Genomic DNA, 22,344 nt, shown 5'->3' with positions numbered 1-22,344 from the left:
CAGGAAGTTAGAGAAAACTGCTTAATCACGGCTTTGATGGTAGATTTCCTACAGGCGGATAGAGCTATTTACGAGGATTAACAGGGTTAACATAGTCTACAGAGTTTTGTCTGGTTTACAAGTTCTCTGGATGTTTGTATTGTTGGTTGCTGACAGTTCTGTAATTTGATGTTGGACAGCGTGAGTATTAAAGACATTTTAATTGTACTGCGTCATTGCTTCCTTGTGTAGGTGCGTCATAATTGCTCCTGTCGCCTCGTATTATTGATCCGGAACTCCCCTTCTTAGACTTAGTTGACTCCCGTATCCTTTGTTTGAATACTGTATCCGAAAGGCTCTGAGGGTGTAATCATTATCTACCATCGCTTTAAGTTCAGAAATTGCGCTCACAGCCATCTACTAAATCTGTCAAATATAGCCGTCTACTAAATCGATCAAATACGGCCATCTACTAAATCTGTCAAATACGGCCATCTACTAAATCTATCAAATACAACCATCTACTAATTCTGTCAAATACGGCTATCTACTAAATCGGTCAAATACAGCCATCTACTAAATCTGTCAAATACGACTATCTACTAAATCGGTCAAATACGGCCATCTACTAAATCGGTCAAATACGGCCGTCTACTAAATCGGTCAAATACAGCCATCTACTAAATCTGTCAAATACGGCCATCTACTAAATCGGTCAAATACAGCCATCTACTAAATCGGTCAAATACAGCCATCTACTAAATCGGTCAAATACGACCATCTACTAAATCGGTCAAATACGTCCATCTACTAAATCGGTCAAATACTGCCATCTACTAAATCGGTCAAATACGGCCATCTACTAAATCGGTCAAATACGGCCATCTACTAAATTGGTCAAATACGGCCATCTACTAAATCGGTCAAATACGGCCATCTATTAAAACGGTGAAATACGGCCATCTATTAAATCGGTCAAATACGGCCATCTACTAAATCGGTCAAATACGGCCATCTACTAAATCGGTCAAATACGACCATCTACTAAATCGGTCAAATACGGCCATCTACTAAATCGGTCAAATACGGCCATCTACTAAATCGGTCAAATACGGCCATCTACTAAATCGGTCAAATACGGCCATCTACTAAATCGGTCAAATACGGCCATCTACTAAATCGGTCAAATACAGCCATCTACTAAATCGGTCAAATACGGCCATCTACTAAATCGGTCAAATACAGCCATCTACTAAATCGGTCAAATACAGCCATCTACTAAATCGGTCAAATACAGCCATCTACTAAATCGGTCAAATACAGCCATCTACTAAATCGGTCAAATACAGCCATCTACTAAATCGGTCAAATACGGCCATCTACTAAATCGGTCAAATACAGCCATCTACTAAATCGGTCAAATACGGCCATCTACTAAATCGGTCAAATACGGCCATCTACTAAATCGGTCAATTCAAAATAAGCTGCAATAAAATATTCTGATTAAAATTACAGTACGTTTTTGACCATGCTGAAAATGAAGTTTTTAGGCAAAATTAGAATAAATTTTGTCTATAACTTGCATTCCCTCTAGCTACCCATGTGTTGGTTTCATTACTAATCTCAGTTTAAGGTGTTACATTGTTTGTTAAAGTTATCTACTAGTATGTGTTTATAGCTGTGGGTTTATTAAAAAATAAAACCATAAAGTAAAAGTCAAATATGCAACATGTATCAATTTTTTTTTTCTGGATTGCCTCAAAGTTGAGGTTGTGATATTTTCTCGACTTCCGCTTTTTTCACTGGCTCGACCTTTGTTCCACACCAGTTCACACAGAGCCCATAGAAATACATGGTACAGTGGTGTGCGTCTTAGTAACGTGGAATGTTCTGTGGCGTGGCTCCACTTCAAAGAATAACCCGGAACTAAAACATTGTATTTAAATCTTATATTTGTTATCAACAGGGTCCAGACAGACTGACAAATCCCAGTAGGCAGGTGAGTTACTTGTTTATCCTTATTTTTAGAACCAAATTTGTGTTGTGTGTTTACACTGTGGTAATGAAAATTTATTTTTTTCCATATTTTATCTTGTTACAAATCACAGAATTAAATATATTAAACTATGAATATTGCGACAATGATTGTCAGCAAAAATTCAGTTTAACCCTTACCCTGCCAGCCCTATGTAGTTTTACATTGACTTGACCAGATGAGGGTTAAGATATTGACATATTCAGTAATTTGTGTGCTTATAATAAATGCTACAGCTGTGGTATTCGTAAGATATCAGCCTTGTCGATAGTCAAATCTCACCAAGCATGTCATTAGGTTCCAGCTGAGTTGGAGCGGAGGATGAAAGAGATGGAGTCCCAGTCCCAAATTGTAGAAACCTGTATGGTTTGTGTCTTGTCAATTATTTTAGCAAAAAAAAAATTGCCTCGCCTCATTGCCCCGTTTAAAGAAAATAATTTGACAAGAACTCAGCTAAAATATTTTTAAATTCAAGGCCGATATTGTAGCAGCATCAAGAAAATACTTTTAATTTCACAAGAGATAAATGACTGCTAGTATCAAGTTGATGTAACTTGTTGTTCTTTCTCTTTGTCCTCAGTCAGATGCAAGAAGGCAGTTAGATAATAGTTATAAGGAGCGGGAACGTGTCCATAGAAAAATTAGTGTCCATAGAAAAATGGAACTAAGGCAAGCAGAACAACAGTTACAGAGGGTGGATGAACAAAGGAAAACTAGCGAAGAAAAGGTATGATCCATACATTGCATTTGTGGAGAATGTTTGTTGGATGTCACAGAGGCATATATGTGCATCTTTTTTTCTTGTTTACTAATTATTCTCACCTTTACATCACTGTACCTCATTCACCGCACGGTATGCATAAGTTTAAAGGGTGGCAGTCGTCGTGCCGCGTTCTGTTCGATATGGGACTCATAGCGACGTATACAACGCGTGTAAAATACATTGTTTATTTACATGAAATTCGAACACCGCTGCGCAACGACCACCACGCTTTAAAAAAGTTCAACGTTAACACATAGCATGTACAACCAGCTAATTTTGAATTTAAATGACAATAAATATACAAACTCAAGTTGAACTGTTATCTCATGTTGTGGACTGCAAATCTTTTATCAATACTGTGTGTGTCTGCAACTATTTTTTGAATACAAAACAATATTGTCAGGAGTGAGGTAACTCGTGTACTGGTGTTCTACTATTTTGACTATGCCAGTATTGCTGATTATTAAATTAAATGTACACATGTGTTTTCTGGTTAATAAAAACAATCTGTGGGTTTAGTATCGTCACAGGAAATCATGAGTAGCTGTGTACCAGTACGTAATTTTTCATCACACACACATAAAGCTTTGTAGCCAAAACGTAAATAGTGCATCGGTCTGAAGGGAAATAAACTTAATAACACATTTTTTAAAATTTCAGGTGAAGCAGTTGACTTTACAGCTGGAACAAGAGGCGCAGAGAAGGACTTTAATAACTAACGACTACAAGAGTGTATCACAAGAAGTTGCCAAACTTAGGTTATCTGAGAAACAGTACAAGAAGGAACAAACTGAATTGAAAGAGTTACTGAAGAGCCAAGATGAAAAAGTCGAGAAAATCAAACAGTAAGTTATAATAATAAGTTTTTCAACATTTTAACCTTTCCGTCGCTAGTTCTCTCTTTTCATCACAAATTCACAAAACAGTTCTGTCTGCACTTTCTTTCAGAAGATTGGGACAAAAATAGCCAATTGACTCATCCTCTGAAACAGAAAACAAAACTTGTGGCGCACTTCACCGAACGCAAAATTGCACCTTTAAAAAAATGCCTCAAGAAAGCTTTGTACGAGAACGCAATCCAAATGGTGTATTTTGTTGGTCTATTGCTATGCAAGCCCTCAAAATTTGGGTAAAATGTGTAAACTTTATTTAAAAAACACACATTTTATGTTTGGGAATTTTCTACCTAATGTTTTCATCATTAGTCCCCGTTCGGACGCAGTCCGAAAACGGGGACTTATGTTTTGCCCTGTGTGCGTCCGTGCGTCCGTGCGTCCGTGCGTCCGTGCGTCCGTGATCACCTGTATCTTGAACATGCATGGACCGATTAAGTTCAAACTTCACTCATACATCACACCTTATATGGGACATATGCACATGCATTTTTTTCATGATCCGATTAACGATAGCCGAATAGCGGCCATTTTAAGGCCGAAAATGCATCAAAATCGCACATTTTCACCATTCCGGACCCGGATCTCAGTTATGCATGGACGGATTTTGTTCAAATTTGGTACATACATTAAACATAATAGGACCTTGATGCACGTCATTTTTTTTTTGGATCGGGTTCGAAATGGCCGACTGGCAGCCATTTTGTTTTAAAGAATTCAGTTCTGGATCCGTATCCGAGACATGTCTGGATTGATCAAGTTCAAACTTCACACACACAAGGTACATCATGTCACAAATATGTATGTGCATTTGTTTCATGATCTCATTAACGATAGCCGAATAGCGGCCATTTTAAGGCCGAAAATGCATCAAAATCGCATATTTTCACCATTCCGGACCCGGATCTCAGTTATGCATGGACGGATTTTGTTCAAATTTGGTACATACATTAAACATAATAGGACCTTGATGCACGTCATTTTTTTTTTTGGATCGGGTTCGAAATGGCCGACTGGCGGCCATTTTGTTTTACAGAATTCAGTTCTGGATCCGTATCTGAGACATGCTTGGATTGATCGAGTTCAAACTTCACACACACAAGGTACATCATGTCACAAATATGTATGTGCATTTGTTTCATGATCTCATTAACGATAGCCAAATGGCGGTCGCTTTAAGGCCGAAAATGCATTGAAATCGCACATTTTCACCATTCCGGACCCGGATCTCAGTTATGCATGGACGGATTTCATTCAAATTTGGTACATACATTAAACATAATAGGACCTTGATGCACGTCATTTTTTTTTCGGATCAAGTTCGAAATAGCCGACTGGCGGCCATTTTGTTTTAAAGAATTCAGTTCTGGATCCGTATCCGAGACATGTCTGGATTGATCAAGTTCAAACTTCACACACACAAGGTACATCATGTCACAAATATGTATGTGCATTTGTTTCATGATCTCATTAACGATAGCCAAATGGGGGCCGCTTTAAGGCCGAAAATGCATTGAAATCGCACATTTTCACCATTCCGGACCCGTATCTCAGTTATGCATGGATGGATTTTGTTCAAATTTGGTACATACATTAAACATAATAGGACCTTGATGCACGTCTTTTTTTTTTTTCGGATCAAATTCGAAATGGCCGACTGGCGGCCATTTTGTTAAAGAATTCAGTTCTGGATCCGTATCCAAGACATGTCTGGATTGATCAAGTTCAAACTTCACACACACATGGTACATCATGTCACAAATAGATATGTGCATTTGTTTCATGATCTGCTTAACAATAGCGGAATGATGGTCATTTTAAGGCTGAAAATGCATCAAAATCACATATTTTCACAATTCCAGAACCGGATCTCAGTCATGCATGGATGGATTTTGTTCAGATTTAGCACAATATGTTGTACATATGCAGGTGCATTTCGGTCATGATCTGCTTTGAATGTATATGTCACTCAAATATGAACGGAACGGGGACGTGTCATTGACAATGACTTGTTTTATTATATATAGCTATCTTTCTCTTAAACTGTGAGCACGGGCTGTAAAAACTACCCAGCGACACCACAGTTTTGATGTTGTCACATGGCAGTTCTGATTTATTGTACAACATCAGGATATAGCGTATATGCTTTCAGTATTCACATTTTGGTGATGCCTGCGCTAATAACACTTTTTATTAAAAATAAAAAATAAATCGATAGTTACAGCTATTGTCGCTTTATGTATTAAAACAAATCTTGGAAAGGACTCCATCACCATTATGATGTAAGTTTATTAATTCTTTCCTTTTTTTCAGTAATTTGGCTTTGAATGAACTTCAGATGAAGGAGTTACAGGATCAGTTTGAGGCTGAGCAGTATTTCTCAGTGAGTATTTTTTACCAGTGATTGGTTGAATGTATGGCTTTGCATTGCTGTAGAAGGTTTTATAATGACAGATGTATTAAAGATATGTTTATTAGACTCTTTATTTTATTAGTCACAATATGTGCTTCTAATTTCATGCGTTTAAAAATGTATTTTGGTGGCCCAACTTCAGTCAAGCTTGGCACGTTCAGAAAGACAATTTAATTTTGAAAATGAATTTTGAAAAGAATACTATATTTTATCGCTATTTTCGCTGAAGGGTTGATTCCGTGAAAATAAAATCCAGCGAATATACTTTTTTTCCTATATTTCATATTTAATTCTAGCTAAAATAAAGTACTTCACAGTATTGTTTTGAGATTCTATTACTTGAATTTGAAATTGACCCTCATCAAATGTAATAACACATTATTAAGCGTGGAAATACCCATAAATATTTTGCCGTTTGACTACCCTCCACAAGATGCTTTGACATCACTATGACCTTTGTTTGATTTTTATGTTTGATTTCATGCATAATGTGGGATCTCACAGTGAACGTAAAATGGTCTAGTTTCACATTTCGAACATAATCTATGAAAGAATTACACTTACTGACTGCAGTGCATTATGGGTTGGATAATGTTTTTTGCAATTCAGAAGTTTATCCAACATTTCAATGATTTTACAAAAACACAAAAAGTGTAGTTCGTTCATGTTGTTTTCTCACCTCTAAAGACATTATATAAAAAACAAGTTCGCGAACTCAAAGAGGAAGTCGATGAAAGAGCGAATCAGATGCAAGATGTACAAGATACTGTGAACAAGCTTCAAAATGCAAGGTTTGTGTTTTGTTTTCTCCAGTACAGCTTCATTTCATGTGTGAATATTAATCTGTTCTGAATATTAAGCTTGCTCTTCCTGATGGCTATAAAACCATGTCCAAAAGTATTTTGTTGCTGTGCATGAAACGTGGTTGTGACACGAAATATGAACTGTTGTTGGTTTCATTCGTGGCAGGACACCCGTTGGTATCGGCAGTATTTAAATCACTCAATATTCAATACTGTACAAGAAATAGTCATAGGGTTTGTTCTAGGATTGGTATTGCAGTGATATTCACTATGTTTTAAATTCACTGGTTTGTGAAGAAAACATTAAATTCTGTTGTTGAAATTAAAATTTAACATAAAGACAAAGCCAGCTAATGATTTTGCTCTATAACTTCTTTGATTTATTTTGAGTAATTCAATTTCAGTCACTTGCTTTTGTTACCTTGCCAATATCATAGATGAGGGGGAAAATGCTGTCCTCATAGTCACTATTGTCTTTATAATTACAATTAACAGTTTTTATTTTTCAAACTTTCTTATAAAATTGGCAATATTGATATATCAGCCAAGTTCGTTTTTGATGTTTTGTTGTAAGCATATTTTTTCAAGATATTGATGACATTTTCACTTAAAATTGTGTTGTTTTTCATCTGTTTACAGGGATTCTCTGATGGCGCAACTGGAACTGACTCTAACCAAAGCTGATTCAGAGCAACTCGCGAGAGCCATTGCTCAAGGACAGTATGATGATCTGGAGAAAGAAAAGACGATGTTAGAAATGGAAATGGAGCAGATGAGACTGACTCATAAATCAGAGATGAATGAGAAAAACAGTATTATCACTATGGTAAGCAGACTTGCGATTCTGGTTTGCCTTATGTTATACTTTCTGTGCTTTTCTAAAAACCTCCATTGTGATTTCTAAAAAAAAAAAAAAAAAAAATTATTATCCTAAAGGTGTGTTTGTCATATGGCAAAACGTGTTTCCAAGGACAACTACTACAGTAATTTTGAATTCTGTAATGGACATAATTTTCCATAGGCTGTAGGTTCTTATGACAATTTTTGAGAGATTTTGAAAAAAATTAATCAGATTTATAGTCTGGAAGGCGAAAAAAGTTGACTTTCAACATTCAAAAAATTAACTGAGTGGATCTTGTACTCATACACTGCAGATAAACATGGCTGTATGACATCATTATCATTATCATACTAGATCATCCCATGGCTTTATCTCATTGTGAACCAATTCAATAGATTGTGTGTAAACAAAAAAAAATGAAAATCAAATTGATCCAACTTGATAGAAAATAGTGCTAATGCTTAAAAAAAATTGTTCATTGTAATTTATAAAATTTTATACATCCTAACTTCATTTCTCTCTGCCATAACTCAAGCTTGCATTTTTATTTTTATTTTCTTACCACTAACATTCTTATCACCATCTCCACCTCATAAAAGTTGGAACAAGAAAAAAACTCAAGTAAGTCTTCACTCTTTTGTTATCTTCCTTCCTTTCATTCTTTTTTCTCTTATTCTGCGTTGTGAGGGCGCTCCCACCTTCTATTAGCTATTCTAACACTGGGGAGCTTTAAGTATCATGATCAGTGTTTCTAACACTGATGGCGCTCCTGCATTTAATTGGCTATTATAACACAGAGGGCGCTCCTGCATTTAATTGGCTATTATAACACAGAGGGCGCTTTAATTATACTGATCACTCAGGGCATTGGGCACTCACTCTTTCTTGTTCTTGATCAGTGTTTTATTATTTTATTCAGCTAGCATCTTTTCTTCCTATTTGTTTAACTTTGACTTGCAGGAAATATTTTTGAAGATAGTCGTTCATTGCATCGTTCCATTTCTAGTCTGTATCTGACAGAGGAGCAGTTTTCAGTTGTTGAATGAGTTTTACCTCACTGCTTCATTAACCACTCGCTGTTCTACAACTATGTAACATTCCACTAGCTATATGTCACTGCTCTAGGTATGACAGTGGTTTTAGGAGACCAATTGATTATAGAAGAATTCTCTAACCATACTATGGTCACCATGTATATAGTGTTTGCATATATCTGTTACTAAGATATTATTAGAATCCTGGCTAGGTGTGCGTTAGTGGATTTCTTGTGAGTGGAATGATTCTAGGCATTGGTTTATGGCGTATAGAGAGTGGAACACCACATGTTATGTTAGCTGGGGTCAGTGCACTATTTATTGCCTACAGTGAACAATGTTTTGAGTTTTGTTTTGTTTTATCTACAGTTGGAGGAAAGAAATCATCATTTGTCGGATACAATGGATAACCTGGTTGGCGAGAAGAATGAACTGAACAAAAAACTCAAAGTAGCAATGGAATGTAAGCTTTGAATCATTAAAAACCAGTTTGTCAGTGTTGATTGGTTGTGGACGTAGTTAACTCATTTCTGATATGAAAAGTTCCTTATATTCTCTTTGCTATTCAAAACTGTGTTTAACGACATGGGGATATCACATAGTGTTTCCATGGAAACCATCTTTTTTATTTGATATGTTGTTTGATGTACACTTTTGTTCAACAAAATATAACTGATTTGCAGTGCTTTTTACAATACTTTTACTCAATCTGATGAAATTCGTTTTCAACAATGATCTATTTTTAACCACATTTAACTATTTGTTTGGATTGTGGTGTCTAACCTGGTATGTTTGAATTCTTTGACATCACGGTCGCACAACACAGCCTGAATTGATTATAAAAGAATTTTCTTTTTATCACAGACAATAATTTTTTGAAAAATGAAACTGAAACAATTGAATTAATTAAGAAAGATCATGAAAAAATATTACAACAGGAAAAGACTTTGAAAATTCAGGTTTGTATATAAACATATATATATGACACTTGTTTGCTCTTGCAAATGTATTCTGCCATCTTGGATTTTGTTACGTGTACTCTCTGGCTTATAGAGGGCGTACTTGCAAAAAATATGCAGCCATCTTGGATTTTATTACATGTACACTTTGGCTTATAGAGGGCGTACTTGCAATATGCAGCCATCCTGGATTATGTTACGTGTACACTTTGGCTTATAGAGGGCGCCCCTGCAAAAATATGCAGCCATCTTTGATTTTGTTACATGTACACTTTGGCTTATAGAGGGTGCATTTGCAATATGCAGCCATCCTGGATTTTGTTACGTGTACACTTTGGCTTATAGAGGGCGCCCCTGCAAAAATATGCAGCCATCTTGGATTTTGTTATGTGTACACTTTGGCTTATAGAGGGCGCCCCTGCAAAAATATGCAGCCATCTTGGATTTTGTTACGTGTACACTTTGGCTTATAGAGGGCGCCCCTGCAAAAATATGCAGCTATCTTGGATTTTGTTATGTGTACACTTTGGCTTACAGAGGGCGCTCCTGCAAAAATATGCAGCCATCTTGGATTTTGTTACGTGTACACTTTGGCTTATAGAGGGCGCCCCTGCAAAAATATGCAGCCATCTTGGATTTTGTTACATGTACACTTTGGCTTATAGAGGGTGCCCCTGCAAAAATATGCAGCTTTCTTGGATTTTGTTATGTGTACACTTTGGCTTATACAGGGTGCATTTGCAAAAATATGCAGCCATCTTGGATTTTGTTACGTGTGCACTTTGGTTTATGGAGGGCGCCCCTGCAAAAATATGCAGCCATCTTGGATTTTGTTACATGTACACTTTGGCTTATAAAGGGCGCCCTGCAAAACTATGCAGCCATCTTGGATTTTGTTACGTGTACACTTTGGCTTATAGAGGGCTCCCCTGCAAAAATATGCAGCTATCTTGGATTTTGTTATGTGTACACTTTGGCTTATAGAGGGCGCTCCTGCAAAAATATGCAGCCATCTTGGATTTTGTTACATGTACACTTTGGGCTTATAGAGGGTGCCCCTTGAAAAATATGCAGCTATCTTGGATTTTGTTACATGTACTCTTTGGCTTATAGAGGGGGTACTTGCAAAAAATATGCAGCCATCTTGGATTTTGTTACGTGTACACTTTGGCTTATACAGGGTGCATTTGCAAAAATATGCAGCCATCTTGGATTTTGTTACGTGTGCACTTTGGCTTATAGAGGGCGCCCCTGCAAAAATATGCAGCCATCTTGGATTTTGTTACATGTACACTTTGGCTTATAGAGGGCGCCCCTGCAAAAATATGCAGCTATCTTGGATTTTGTTACGTGTACACTTTGGCTTATAGAAGGCGCCCCTGCAAAAATATGCAGCTATCTTGGATTTTGTTGTGTACACTTTGGCTTACAGAGGGCGCTCCTGCAAAAATATGCAGTCATCTTGGATTTTGTTACGTGTACACTTTGGCTTATAGAGGGCGCTCCTGCAAAAATATGCAGCCATCTTGGATTTTGTTACATGTACACTTTGGGCTTATAGAGGGTGCCCCTTGAAAAATATGCAGCTATCTTGGATTTTGTTACATGTACTCTTTGGCTTATAGAGGGGGTACTTGCAAAAAATATGCAGCCATCTTGGATTTTGTTACGTGTACACTTTGGCTTATACAGGGTGCATTTGCAAAAATATGCAGCCATCTTGGATTTTGTTACGTGTGCACTTTGGCTTATGGAGGGCGCCCCTGCAAAAATCTGCAGCCATCTTGGATTTTGTTACGTGTGCACTTTGGCTTATGGAGGGTGCCCCTGCAAAAATCTGCAGCCATCTTGGATTTTGTTACATGTACACTTTGGCTTATAGAGGGCGCCCCTGCAAAAATATGCAGCTATCTTGGATTTTGTTACGTGTACACTTTGGCTTATAGAAGGCGCCCCTGCAAAAATATGCAGCTATCTTGGATTTTGTTATGTGTACACTTTGGCTTACAGAGGGCGCTCCTGCAAAAATATGCAGCCATCTTGGATTTTGTTACGTGTACACTTTGGCTTATAGAGGGCGCCCCTGCAAAAATATGCAGCCATCTTGGATTTTGTTACGTGTACACTTTGGCTTATAGAGGGCGCCCCTGCAAAAAATATGCAGCCATCTTGGATTGTGTTACATGTACACTTTGGCTTATAGAAGGCGCAAACAAGAAAGCAAAATCTTGAGATATGAATAAATAACTTCACCATGGAAACCAGTGTAGAAATCATCAAAAATAATCCAAGACCCCAACCATTTAATTTCCCTCTTTTGATGTTTTGAGCAAATTCACTGGGTTTTAGTTCACAAACTTGGCAGGAAAACAATTATTTTTATTGTTCACGTGGATTTAATTTAGCAAATTCACTTATCAGCGAAAATAGCAAAATTACAAGCCAGCGAATAATTAATGGATTCACAGTACATGTATCATATGTTGAAATTCTGACCTACCTTATCATGTTTTATTTTATTTTGTTCTAAAATGGATTTCAAATGTCAGGAAACACAAACTAATCTGTATCATTCTGTGCCAGGCAATCAATAAACTCGCTGAGGTTATGAACCGGAAGGACCTTTCTGGTAAGAAAAACAAGATCAGCCAATCTGAATTCATAAAGATTGAGAAACAGAATAAGAAAATTCAACAAGAACTGAAACAGGAGAGAGCGAAGTACAGTGAGATGGCCTTGAAGTATCAGTGGGAATTGTCAGAGTTGCAAAATGTAAGTTTGTATTTATAATAAATTAAGTATTAATCCTTTGGGTTTCATTGTCAACTTTTGGCGCCATGTACAAAATAATTTTCTAGTCTGCTCCTCTCTCATCTAAAATACTGATAAAAATTGACAAAATTTCGATTAAAAACTACTATGTAATAGCAATTATCTGAAACTGTTTGTACGATTCAAAATGATGATGAAATTTAGTGAATATTTTACAAAATTTGAAAATATTTGCATTAAATTTTGGGAGAGGAAATAATATCTGGCACTCAAATAGTTAAAGTAGATTAGGTGAAACCTGCCGAAACAAAACCTTCTCTCATTATGTGGTCATGGTTTACTGTGATATTTGGTTTACAGAAGTGTATGTTCAGTTGACCCATAGATTTTTAGTCCCTGTTCGGACGTAGTCCGAAAATGGGGACTTATGTTTTGCCCTGTGTGCGTCCGTGCGTGCGTCCGTGATCACCTGTATCTTGAACATGCATGGACCGATTAAGTTCAAACTTCACTCATACATCACACATTATATGGGACATATGCACATGCATATTTTTCATGATCCGATTAACGATAGCCGAATAGCGGCCATTTTAAGGCCGAAAATGCATCAAAATCGCACATTTTCACCATTCCGGACCCGGATCTCAGTTATGCATGGACGGATTTTGTTCAAATTTGGTACATACATTAAACATAATAGGACCTTGATGCACGTCATTTTTTTTTGGATCGGGTTTGAAATGGCCGACTGGCGGCCATTTTGTTTTAAAGAATTCAGTTCTGGATCCGTATCTGAGACATGCCTGGATTGATCAAGTTCAAACTTCACACACACAAGGTACATCATGTCACAAATATGTATGTTCATTTGTTTCATGATCTCATTAACGATAACCAATGGCGGCCGCTTTAAGGCCGAAAATGCATTGAAATCGCACATTTTCACCATTCGGGACCCGGATCTCCGTTATGCATAGACGGATTTTGTTCAAATTTGGTACATACATTAAACATAATAGGACCTTGATGCACATCATTTTTTTTGGATCTAGTTTGAAATGGCCGACTGGCGGCCAATTTGTTTTAAAGAATTCAGTTCTGGATCCGTATCCGAGACATGTCTGGATTGATCAAGTTCAAACTTCACACACACATGAGAGTACCAGAAGAAAATGCAACTGCAGATGGAGCTTGATAGTAAAGACAGTGAAATAGAACAGATTTCTTTTAAATTACAAGCCCTGAATAGCGACACTGCCAGCATTAATAGTGGTATGGACTTGGACTCTGAAGAAGGCATCACAGGTAAATACTTTACAAACTAATAATATGTATGTATCTGAATATCAAATTATCTCATTATATAAGTACACAGTCTTCAATCCCTTTAATAAATAAACTCATAAAATCTTTATAAAATTAATTGTCCGCTGTGGAAGTTTGATGAATTTCTAGAATAGATGCTAAACTCTTCACTCATTTCATTGGTGCTGGCTCAGACATTAATCCCAAGGCAAAATACAAGTCACCAAATGAAGACATTAAAAGCAAATATTATTTCATAATATATGTAGGTTTGGTTTGACCTTTGACTGTGGTAAATGCAATTCATAAATTCCATATCAGTACACGTGTGCGATAATGTACTGAACTACTTTAATAACTTTTTCACTACCAGACTTTCTTGTCCAAATTTGTCTGCACTTTTTATTTTAAAATTCTTCAATATTTCTAGAATTGAATCCTAATTTTAGGGCCAACAGACACAATTTGAGTAAATTGTCAGTTTTTGCTCAATAAATTTGGCTATTTTTGTCGCAATCTTTTGAGGAAAAGTGTGTACTATAAATGGGACTATTTTGTGAATTTGTGATGAAAAGAAGAAACTGGTGATGAAACAGGGTTAAGAGGTTTCACAGTTAGAGTTGCGGCTATTGTAAACAAATTTGTAGTGTTTTAAATTTATTTTTATTTATTTTGTCAAATGCTAATATGGTGAAATTATTTAAATTATTTTCCATTGTCATGTACAGATTCTTCACGAGTTGAAGGCTGGTTGGCGATACCAAATCGTCAGAATATTAAACGTTATGGTTGGAAGAAACAGTATGTGGTTGTTAGTAGTCGCAAAATTGTATTTTATAATGATGAAGGGGTAAAGCAAGCATCAAATCCAGAAATGGTGTTAGACATTGAGTAAGTATGACGTACAACGTCTGTCTTGTTATCGTTGGTGTCATTGTGATGGTGTAAGGTTATGACATGCTGTTGGTGGTCAATGTTCCTCTATAAGCCTTGCGCTCATGACATTTCTTTAGTGAAGAGTCCATACTTGTCAGTGAAATTAAACACTCTTGAAAAGAATTGATTTCAACATTATACATTTTGTATTCAAATATACCTGATTCATGGTGTAATACATCTGATTTATTGTGTAATATGCCTGATGTATGAATTTGTGTATTAAAAATGAAACAATGATATGCCTCACAATGTTTTGTCTACACTGATGTTCTGTTAAGTCTATTGCCACTGACAACGTCATCGAAATCTGCTCCCTTTGCAGTAAACTATACCATGTGAGATCAGTAACCCAGGGTGATGTTAAACATGCAGATGCTAAAGACATTCCACGAATCTTTCAATTATTGTACGCTGGGGAAGGAGAAAGCAAAATAGAACGAGACAACGCCCATGACTTGCCGCCTATATTGGTAAGATCTGCAGTAAAGCATTCTGGAAACATTTCCTCATCTGAATTTTCAGAGTTGAACTCCATTACAAGACAGGCAGTCATAAGTTAAAGGTTGGCTGTTATGTGAAAAACAAGTGTGTAATATTCGATAGCAAACTGTTGTATAACAAAGCACCATTCGACTTATTTTATTTTGCTGTTCACAGGACAAGGAGATGATTCAGTTCAAGAACCATGAATTTCTAACAGTACATTTTCACGTGCCAACTGGTTGTGAATCATGCAGGATACCATTGGGCGGTATCATCAAACCACCCACAGCCTTAGAATGCAGGAGTGAGTATCACTATTTCTATTGTATTCAGATTGGTTCAATGTTATATTTCTGTTTATTTAGACCAGCCAGAGATGATCTCATTCATATTTCGTACAAATTTCAACCTGGTCATGTGTGATTAGTTTGCTTGGCAACAGGGAGTTAGTTGGTTTGACCTTCTGAGTCGATTATTCACAACTAAGAGTATATTCTACGCAAACCACCGAACATGCTGTATTTGTTTTGAGATAATTTCATCTTGTCAGTCCTGTGTTGTTCCTGTTCTTAATGCACATAACAAGTCATAGTATTTTTGTTGGATTAAATACTGGATTTTCTTTAACCTTTTCCCCACAAGAGAACTGGTTGTGAAAAGGTTGGCAGCCATTCTGTCTATCCGTTTAATGGAAGCTTTTGTAAAATCTTATTTTCAAATGTGAATTGTTCTGTCTTTGAAGGGTGCCATATGAAAGTACATAAAGATCATTATGACAAGAAAGAAGAGGTCATACCACCATGCAAAGGTGAGTGCAACGGTTTTAGAGATATAGCCATAAATAACAGGCCATGATCAACAGTTCTTTGAAAAAAATGAAGTTGAATCTAAAAATGGCTTTGGTTAAAGCGAGGGGGTTGTCACCTGCGCATTTGTGAAAATTGAGTCCCAAGCGACGATTACAATACACGCTAAAAATGCAAAGGCTCATGGGTAGACGCTTGTTTGTAAACAATGACGCGCGATGGCCATCTGGCGCATGCGCAGGTGACGACTCCCTCGCTATAATTACAGTATTACACTATGCAAATTGAATAACATTATATGTAACTTTCATGCAATATCATTTTTTTATAGTTAACTTTGATGTGAACACGGCAAAGAATCTTTTATTACTGGCAAGTTGTTCTGAAGATCAGCAACAGTGGGTTCATCGACTTAGTAAGAAAATTATCAATAAAGCAATGACACCTTCTGCTGGATCACCCAGGTAAGCAGTGTATGCATGTGTACATGTAATATACACGTAGTTGCATTTCGTGTCTGTTTTAGTATTATGAGGCTTGCTGTCAGTCGTAGTCCACGTAGTTGACAGGGTTACTGTCTCACTCCATTCTCTCGGTATACTTAGCTCTGCATGGTTTAAAATATGCATGTTCTATTGTCATATATGAATCTCTTTTTATTTCTTTCCACTCATCCATTCAATTCTCTGCATTATTTTTTTTAAAGTGCCTTGACTAATTTTGTGCTATAAGAAAGGCATAATATAATAATTTACATAAATTTATTTGTTATGAATTAAATTGAATATTTGATTGTAATGGCCAGTTTAATCAAATATTACCGTTAAAGTCCTAATATAAACCGCATACGTAATAGTAACCGCACCCCCAATTCCGGCTTCGGGGTTAAAGAGTTCTTAACAAAAATTGAAAACTTGAAAAGTACCTATTACTAACCGCACCCCCAATTCAACAAGACCGTGACTAACTTCATTGTTTCAACCAGCTGTTCCAAAACGGCATTGTTCCTAATCCTATTCTTTGTTTCGACAACATGCCTAAAAATATTCACACCTATTTATTGTTCAGCGGTGATAAGATGTCAGACAGGCAATGAAACTGCTTTTGTTCTGGCGGCGACCTCTGTCAATACTCTTTCTGAATACGTCTGTGTTTCGTAAGTTTTAGACAATGAGCTTTTATCACCGTAAAAGTGTTAAACTGAGCATTGAAGAACAATTTATCTGTCGAAAACAAATAATTTCTTGATTTAAAAAAAAAATCATGCCGTTTTCCCATGGAAATCAAAGGCAAAAGATCGCACTACATTATCGGTAAATCTCTTCCGTGTTGCGTTCACCATGAGGTCGCTGAACTGTCATTAACATATTTAAATGAGCTATGTAATTTAGACACGTGGGCACCATCCAGCATTTTGATTGGTTAATTAGCGACTTGACCCATCCGGTCAATAATACGTCACGTGAGCATTCAAAAGCATGGCGGATATCGTATCGGCTGTTTACATGTGACTGAAATCATTCGCTTACGGGGAAACTAAGTTGAATTTTACTTGCATTTTATAACAATTCAACGAACTTATTTTTCGTGCGTTATTGTAATCACTACTAAATAATAATCACCAATATCAACACTTCGAAAACAAGTAAGTTATTCACTTGTGACCAGCAGCATGGCCGGATCGAGCTACCGTTATGTGATCATTTGCTACTAAGCAGTGCATTCGTGTTTTTATTTGAAACTTCTGTTAGAATATACTTTTCGTTACGAAGAAAATTAAAAAAAATAAATGCATATTACGTTAAAAATACTGAGTATTTTTTGTATCATATAGAATTTTTTTTTGATTGACTGTAATTTTTCAACATTTCGTAACGCCTATTTTAGAACCAAAATAAGGCCTTTCACTCTTCCCCGACGCCTATTCAAGAGATTGTACGGTGTATTGTTTGTTTTGTGCATGTGTTGTGGACAAAAAATGACCACGCCCATTTAGTGATTGCAATATGTACGTAATAGAAACCGCACCCCGAACTTGAGCTTTTGATCCCAATTTTTAAATTGATACATTGTAATATAAACCGCGGTTTATAATAGGACTTTAACGGTAGTATGATCACAAGTAGGTCTGCAATTATATGAACAAAATTCTCTCTTATTTTATCATTCACGGTCATTTGTAATTTGCCAAAATTAATGACAAATTTTGCATGAAATCGCTTCACTGATTGGCTGTCTTGCATAAAATCTCATTGCTGATTGGCTAATTTGTATACATTCTCAACACTAATTGGCTGATTCAAATCAACTCAATTTAATTCATTCTGTAAACTTCATTCTGATTGGTAGTCTAGCTCTTGTACTCATTGTTGATTGGTTAAGATTGAATTGTTGCTAGCAAGTAGGATGCATGTAATGAACATCTAATTGAGGACCATTTGCATGAAAGGGGTTGTGAGACCCACCTGGTTTTCTAACATTACCGGGTAATCTCAAATAGGCTTGGTGCATGATTTCATTGCAGTAAGTCGTTACCTAAACAACAAAACAAAGATAATAATCAATCCAGTTACTTTTCATTGAGACGTACATGTAGTTCTAAATTAGCAGCACAACAGCCTTAATAATCAAACACAGTCACAGGTAAGAACAGTTGGGTTATCACCACATTAGTTATACAGCACTCTGATTGGTTCAATGCACATTAATATTCATGATACTAACTATGGCCCAGCCAATGGGTACTTGTATTTTGTATTTCCATCTTATTATTATCCTGTTATTAACCAATAAAAATGGTGTTTTTAAACACAATGTGGAAGTGAAGTAAAATATGATCTGTTAGCAACTGTTGGTAAAAACTGTTGATTCACAATTTTTGATAGGAAAACTTAGTGTGGAAGAAGTATTTAGAACATTTCACGGTCACCAACAGGTCACACCGAAGCATAGTTTACCCGTTCACGTACACATTCACGATAGTCTGAATGAACACTGTGATTATTCGGGAAAGTGAAGCATTTCATGACTTGACAGTCATATTTTCAGTGTTTCGAAAGTAACCATATGATGAGTTATGGATATACTTAAGTATTACAACATTGGGTTCATTGCAAGTAATAACAGAACAGAAAAAGTGTGAATCATGTTGTACGGTGAAATTTATATTAGTTTTAGTACCAGGGCAAAACATAATGGTTCGAATGTCGTCTTTAACAGCACTGTCAAAGTAGTACATGTGTAACAATTTTATTTTTTCCATATTTTCATTCATCTTTTTTTTCTTTTTTATTTCAGTACATAATATAGGAATATGTATTATATGAAGGACAAATCAATGGAAGACCATCGTCATGGTTATTGAAGTGGCAGCTAATTTTTCCAATTTGAATCATAACCATATTGATAAACCTCTTTAGGAGGGGCACATTCTGTAACTTTGAGATTTTTTTTTTCTTTTTTTCCCATTTCAATTTCGTTACTCAAAATATTCTGAAACGTACTAAATCTTTGTAAGCTTTTAGCAGATCTATCATCTATGCTTTTTTTTAGATTCGCTATATAAAGGATGAAATAAGATATTCTGGGTACTGGACCAGAAAATCTGTGAACTTAGCCGATAAGATGTAATTTAATAACTGTTTCTTTAACTGCCTTAACTTCTGACAAAAAATAGTGAAATATTGTGATAGTGAACACATTTCAATTAACCATTTGACTTTTGACCACGAAAGTCGTCTTCTTTCAGCTTTCATGAATTAAAACTCACAATTTTTTAATTATTTTTTCCCAAATTTTGATCAAGATCTATAGCCAATAGGAAATTATACCCGTTTAGTCCAAAATTATTAGCAAAAAAAAAATTATCACAAAATACATAAAAATGTTTAAATTTTGGCAGGAAAAGATGATAGAGGTTACGCTGGCTTTGACAAAATGTCTTCAACATTTCTTGTTGCACAAATGTATATGTAAATACTTATAGATGGTTAGCACACACAACTTTGAGCCTTCAACTTTTGTCACTTTGTCAAAAAAGAGGTTTTGATATTGGCAATGAGAAATTATGTTCATTTAGTTCATGATTAACTCGTTGTCTGCTGAAACTGAAAGCTTCTATGGACATACCAAACCAATAGGAAAATCAGATGTCCAGCACGGATGTGTTGAATATAGAAAAAAAGTGGTTAAAGGTTAAAGGGTCGTGGGCGTCCTGTTCGATATGGGACTCATCGCGACGTGTACAACGCGTATAAAATACATTGTTTATTTACATGAAATTCGAACACAGGCTGTGCGACGACCATCGCGCTTTAAAGGCAGAGATTACACAATACTCAATAGTGTGGTCATTATTACACCCGATATGATGCATCACTGATGCGCTGAGATTTGATGTGATGCAACTAGTTCCCTGGGCACCTATGATGCAACTGAAAAATCAAACATTGTTATAGTAATGTTTGCGAAACTTCTTCTGATAGTTGCAGGGTTTGTAATTTGGAAAAATGAAATTCACATTTTATAAACAAAATAAGTTTACAATCAAAGAAAATTTGTCTGTGCCTTCAGAAACGCTCTCGCTTAATTTTAATTTTTTCTAGAATACCAGCATCAATTTGTGATCTAACAGATTTTTGCAATTCCATCTTGACTCCAGATCCCTACAAAATCAGACCTGTAGAGGGAGCACTGGTGCTCACTGTAAGACTAACGTTTCTTCACACAAGTATCTGCACTAGAATCAGTCATAAATATTATCAGCCAAATCAGAAAGTTACTCTATGTGTCCCTTTAAGAAGACAAATCTTCATTGAAGTTGTGAACGAAATTTATGGAAAATCAAATCCTGGTAATGTAAACTGGGAATTAAAAATTCAAATGTACGAGAAGGAGTTGCATTTCATACAAAATATTGAATATAACTTTAAAAAAAATCTATTTATGACGAAAATTCAGATGTACTTATTTCCAGGTTTTTCGTTCCTCCGGCTTTTTAACATTTTCACAACTGTGGTTCTTATCGCTCAGAGGGTTATTTCTGATTGGTTGCTCAGAAATATTAAGTTGGATTATATCGTTCGTTTTTTTTGATATCATACTGTATGTATTTTAATTTAGACATTAGGTGAAAGTGAAAAACTGTCATTTGGTTCAAACATTTGACAAAGTAAAAAAGTTGTCACTCATTCAAGTATAATATGCATTGGTTTTTGTGTAATGAAAATTATAGAACAAGTTTCAAATAAAAACATGCATTGCTTAGTAGTACAGACCAGTCATGCCATTTTATTAGCAAATAACTTATTTTTTGAGCTTTTTTGATTTTTTTTTTTTGATTATAAAAATGTACCGGGATTGTTGTATATTATTCTACTCCTGTTACCATAGTTAAATTAGTAAGAATTGTGCCAAATTTAGCTTTAAAAATATTTAATCAAAATGTGGTAAACAATGTATAAATTATAGTTGATATTGTACATGGATACAAGAAGCTGATTTTTGACTGTTTGATGCATGTAACCAGTTCTGACTGGTTATTACAGGATGTTGAAATCAATTACAATCCCATTTTCATTATACTATTTTTTTTCAACTAATTCAACTCAGTATGTGCTTTGTTTTTCTGTACAGGATTACTATAGCTAATATAGTTACAAAAAATATAATTTACATTTTTTGGGGAATGGGTGATTTTTTTTTCTGTTTTTGCATGAATTTTTGTTGATACGTTATTCAAAGTTCACAAATAAATTCAATATATCAACCTTAAATACTAGTATGTATTGTGCAGTTTTGTGTGTGTATGTACCTACAGAAAATGCATTTGTCACTAGGCGTCTGGATTGTGTTAAAAGAAAGTTTGAAAACGGGGATGTGCGGCCATGTCCATGCCTGGACTGATTACATTCAAACTTCTCACATACGCAGGTCAATTTGTTTCACAATCTGATTCAAGATGGTCGAATGGTAGCCATTTTTGTACTGCAAAATCAACCATTTCTTGGCTGTTTACAGATGGATATTGTTGAAACTTGGTACATACATTGGACCTTGACATATGTCATTTTATTTTTTCAGATCGGATTCAAAATGGCAGACTGCAGACATTTTGTTTTAACGGATGTGGTTTTAGTGCCATATCTCTCTGACATGTTTGACTGATGTTCAAGTTATACATATTCATTATATATCTAGTCATTATATACAGATTCAAACGGGCCGACCGGTGGCCATTTTGTTCTATTGTACTGGAAGAACAATATCTCCCAACATGGACAAGTACCAGTACTATATTAACTATAAACAAATCTAT

General features: G+C 35.8%; 1 protein-coding gene across 1 annotated transcript; it reads left to right on the top strand.

The window, feature by feature from the left end:
- On the top strand, positions 1-21,802 carry LOC146731601 (rho-associated protein kinase 2-like). The gene is made up of 17 exons (XM_085492946.1): positions 1-180; positions 1,946-1,978; positions 2,595-2,741; positions 3,438-3,622; positions 5,984-6,053; positions 6,771-6,874; positions 7,526-7,712; positions 9,131-9,224; positions 9,626-9,720; positions 12,304-12,504; positions 13,656-13,800; positions 14,529-14,691; positions 15,062-15,209; positions 15,397-15,526; positions 15,965-16,030; positions 16,360-16,492; positions 19,326-21,802. Exons 1-17 carry the CDS (start codon positions 169-171, stop codon positions 19,330-19,332), a joined length of 1,920 nt encoding a protein of 639 aa, XP_085349072.1. The 5' UTR covers positions 1-168; the 3' UTR covers positions 19,333-21,802.
- The last annotated feature ends 542 nt before the right edge of the window (positions 21,803-22,344 follow it).

This window comes from Saccoglossus kowalevskii, chromosome 18 (genome assembly GCF_978046115.1).
Source record: "Saccoglossus kowalevskii chromosome 18, keSacKowa6.1, whole genome shotgun sequence".
Classification (NCBI taxonomy): Eukaryota; Metazoa; Hemichordata; class Enteropneusta; family Harrimaniidae; genus Saccoglossus; species Saccoglossus kowalevskii.
This window is presented reverse-complemented; position numbering and strand designations above follow the sequence as displayed.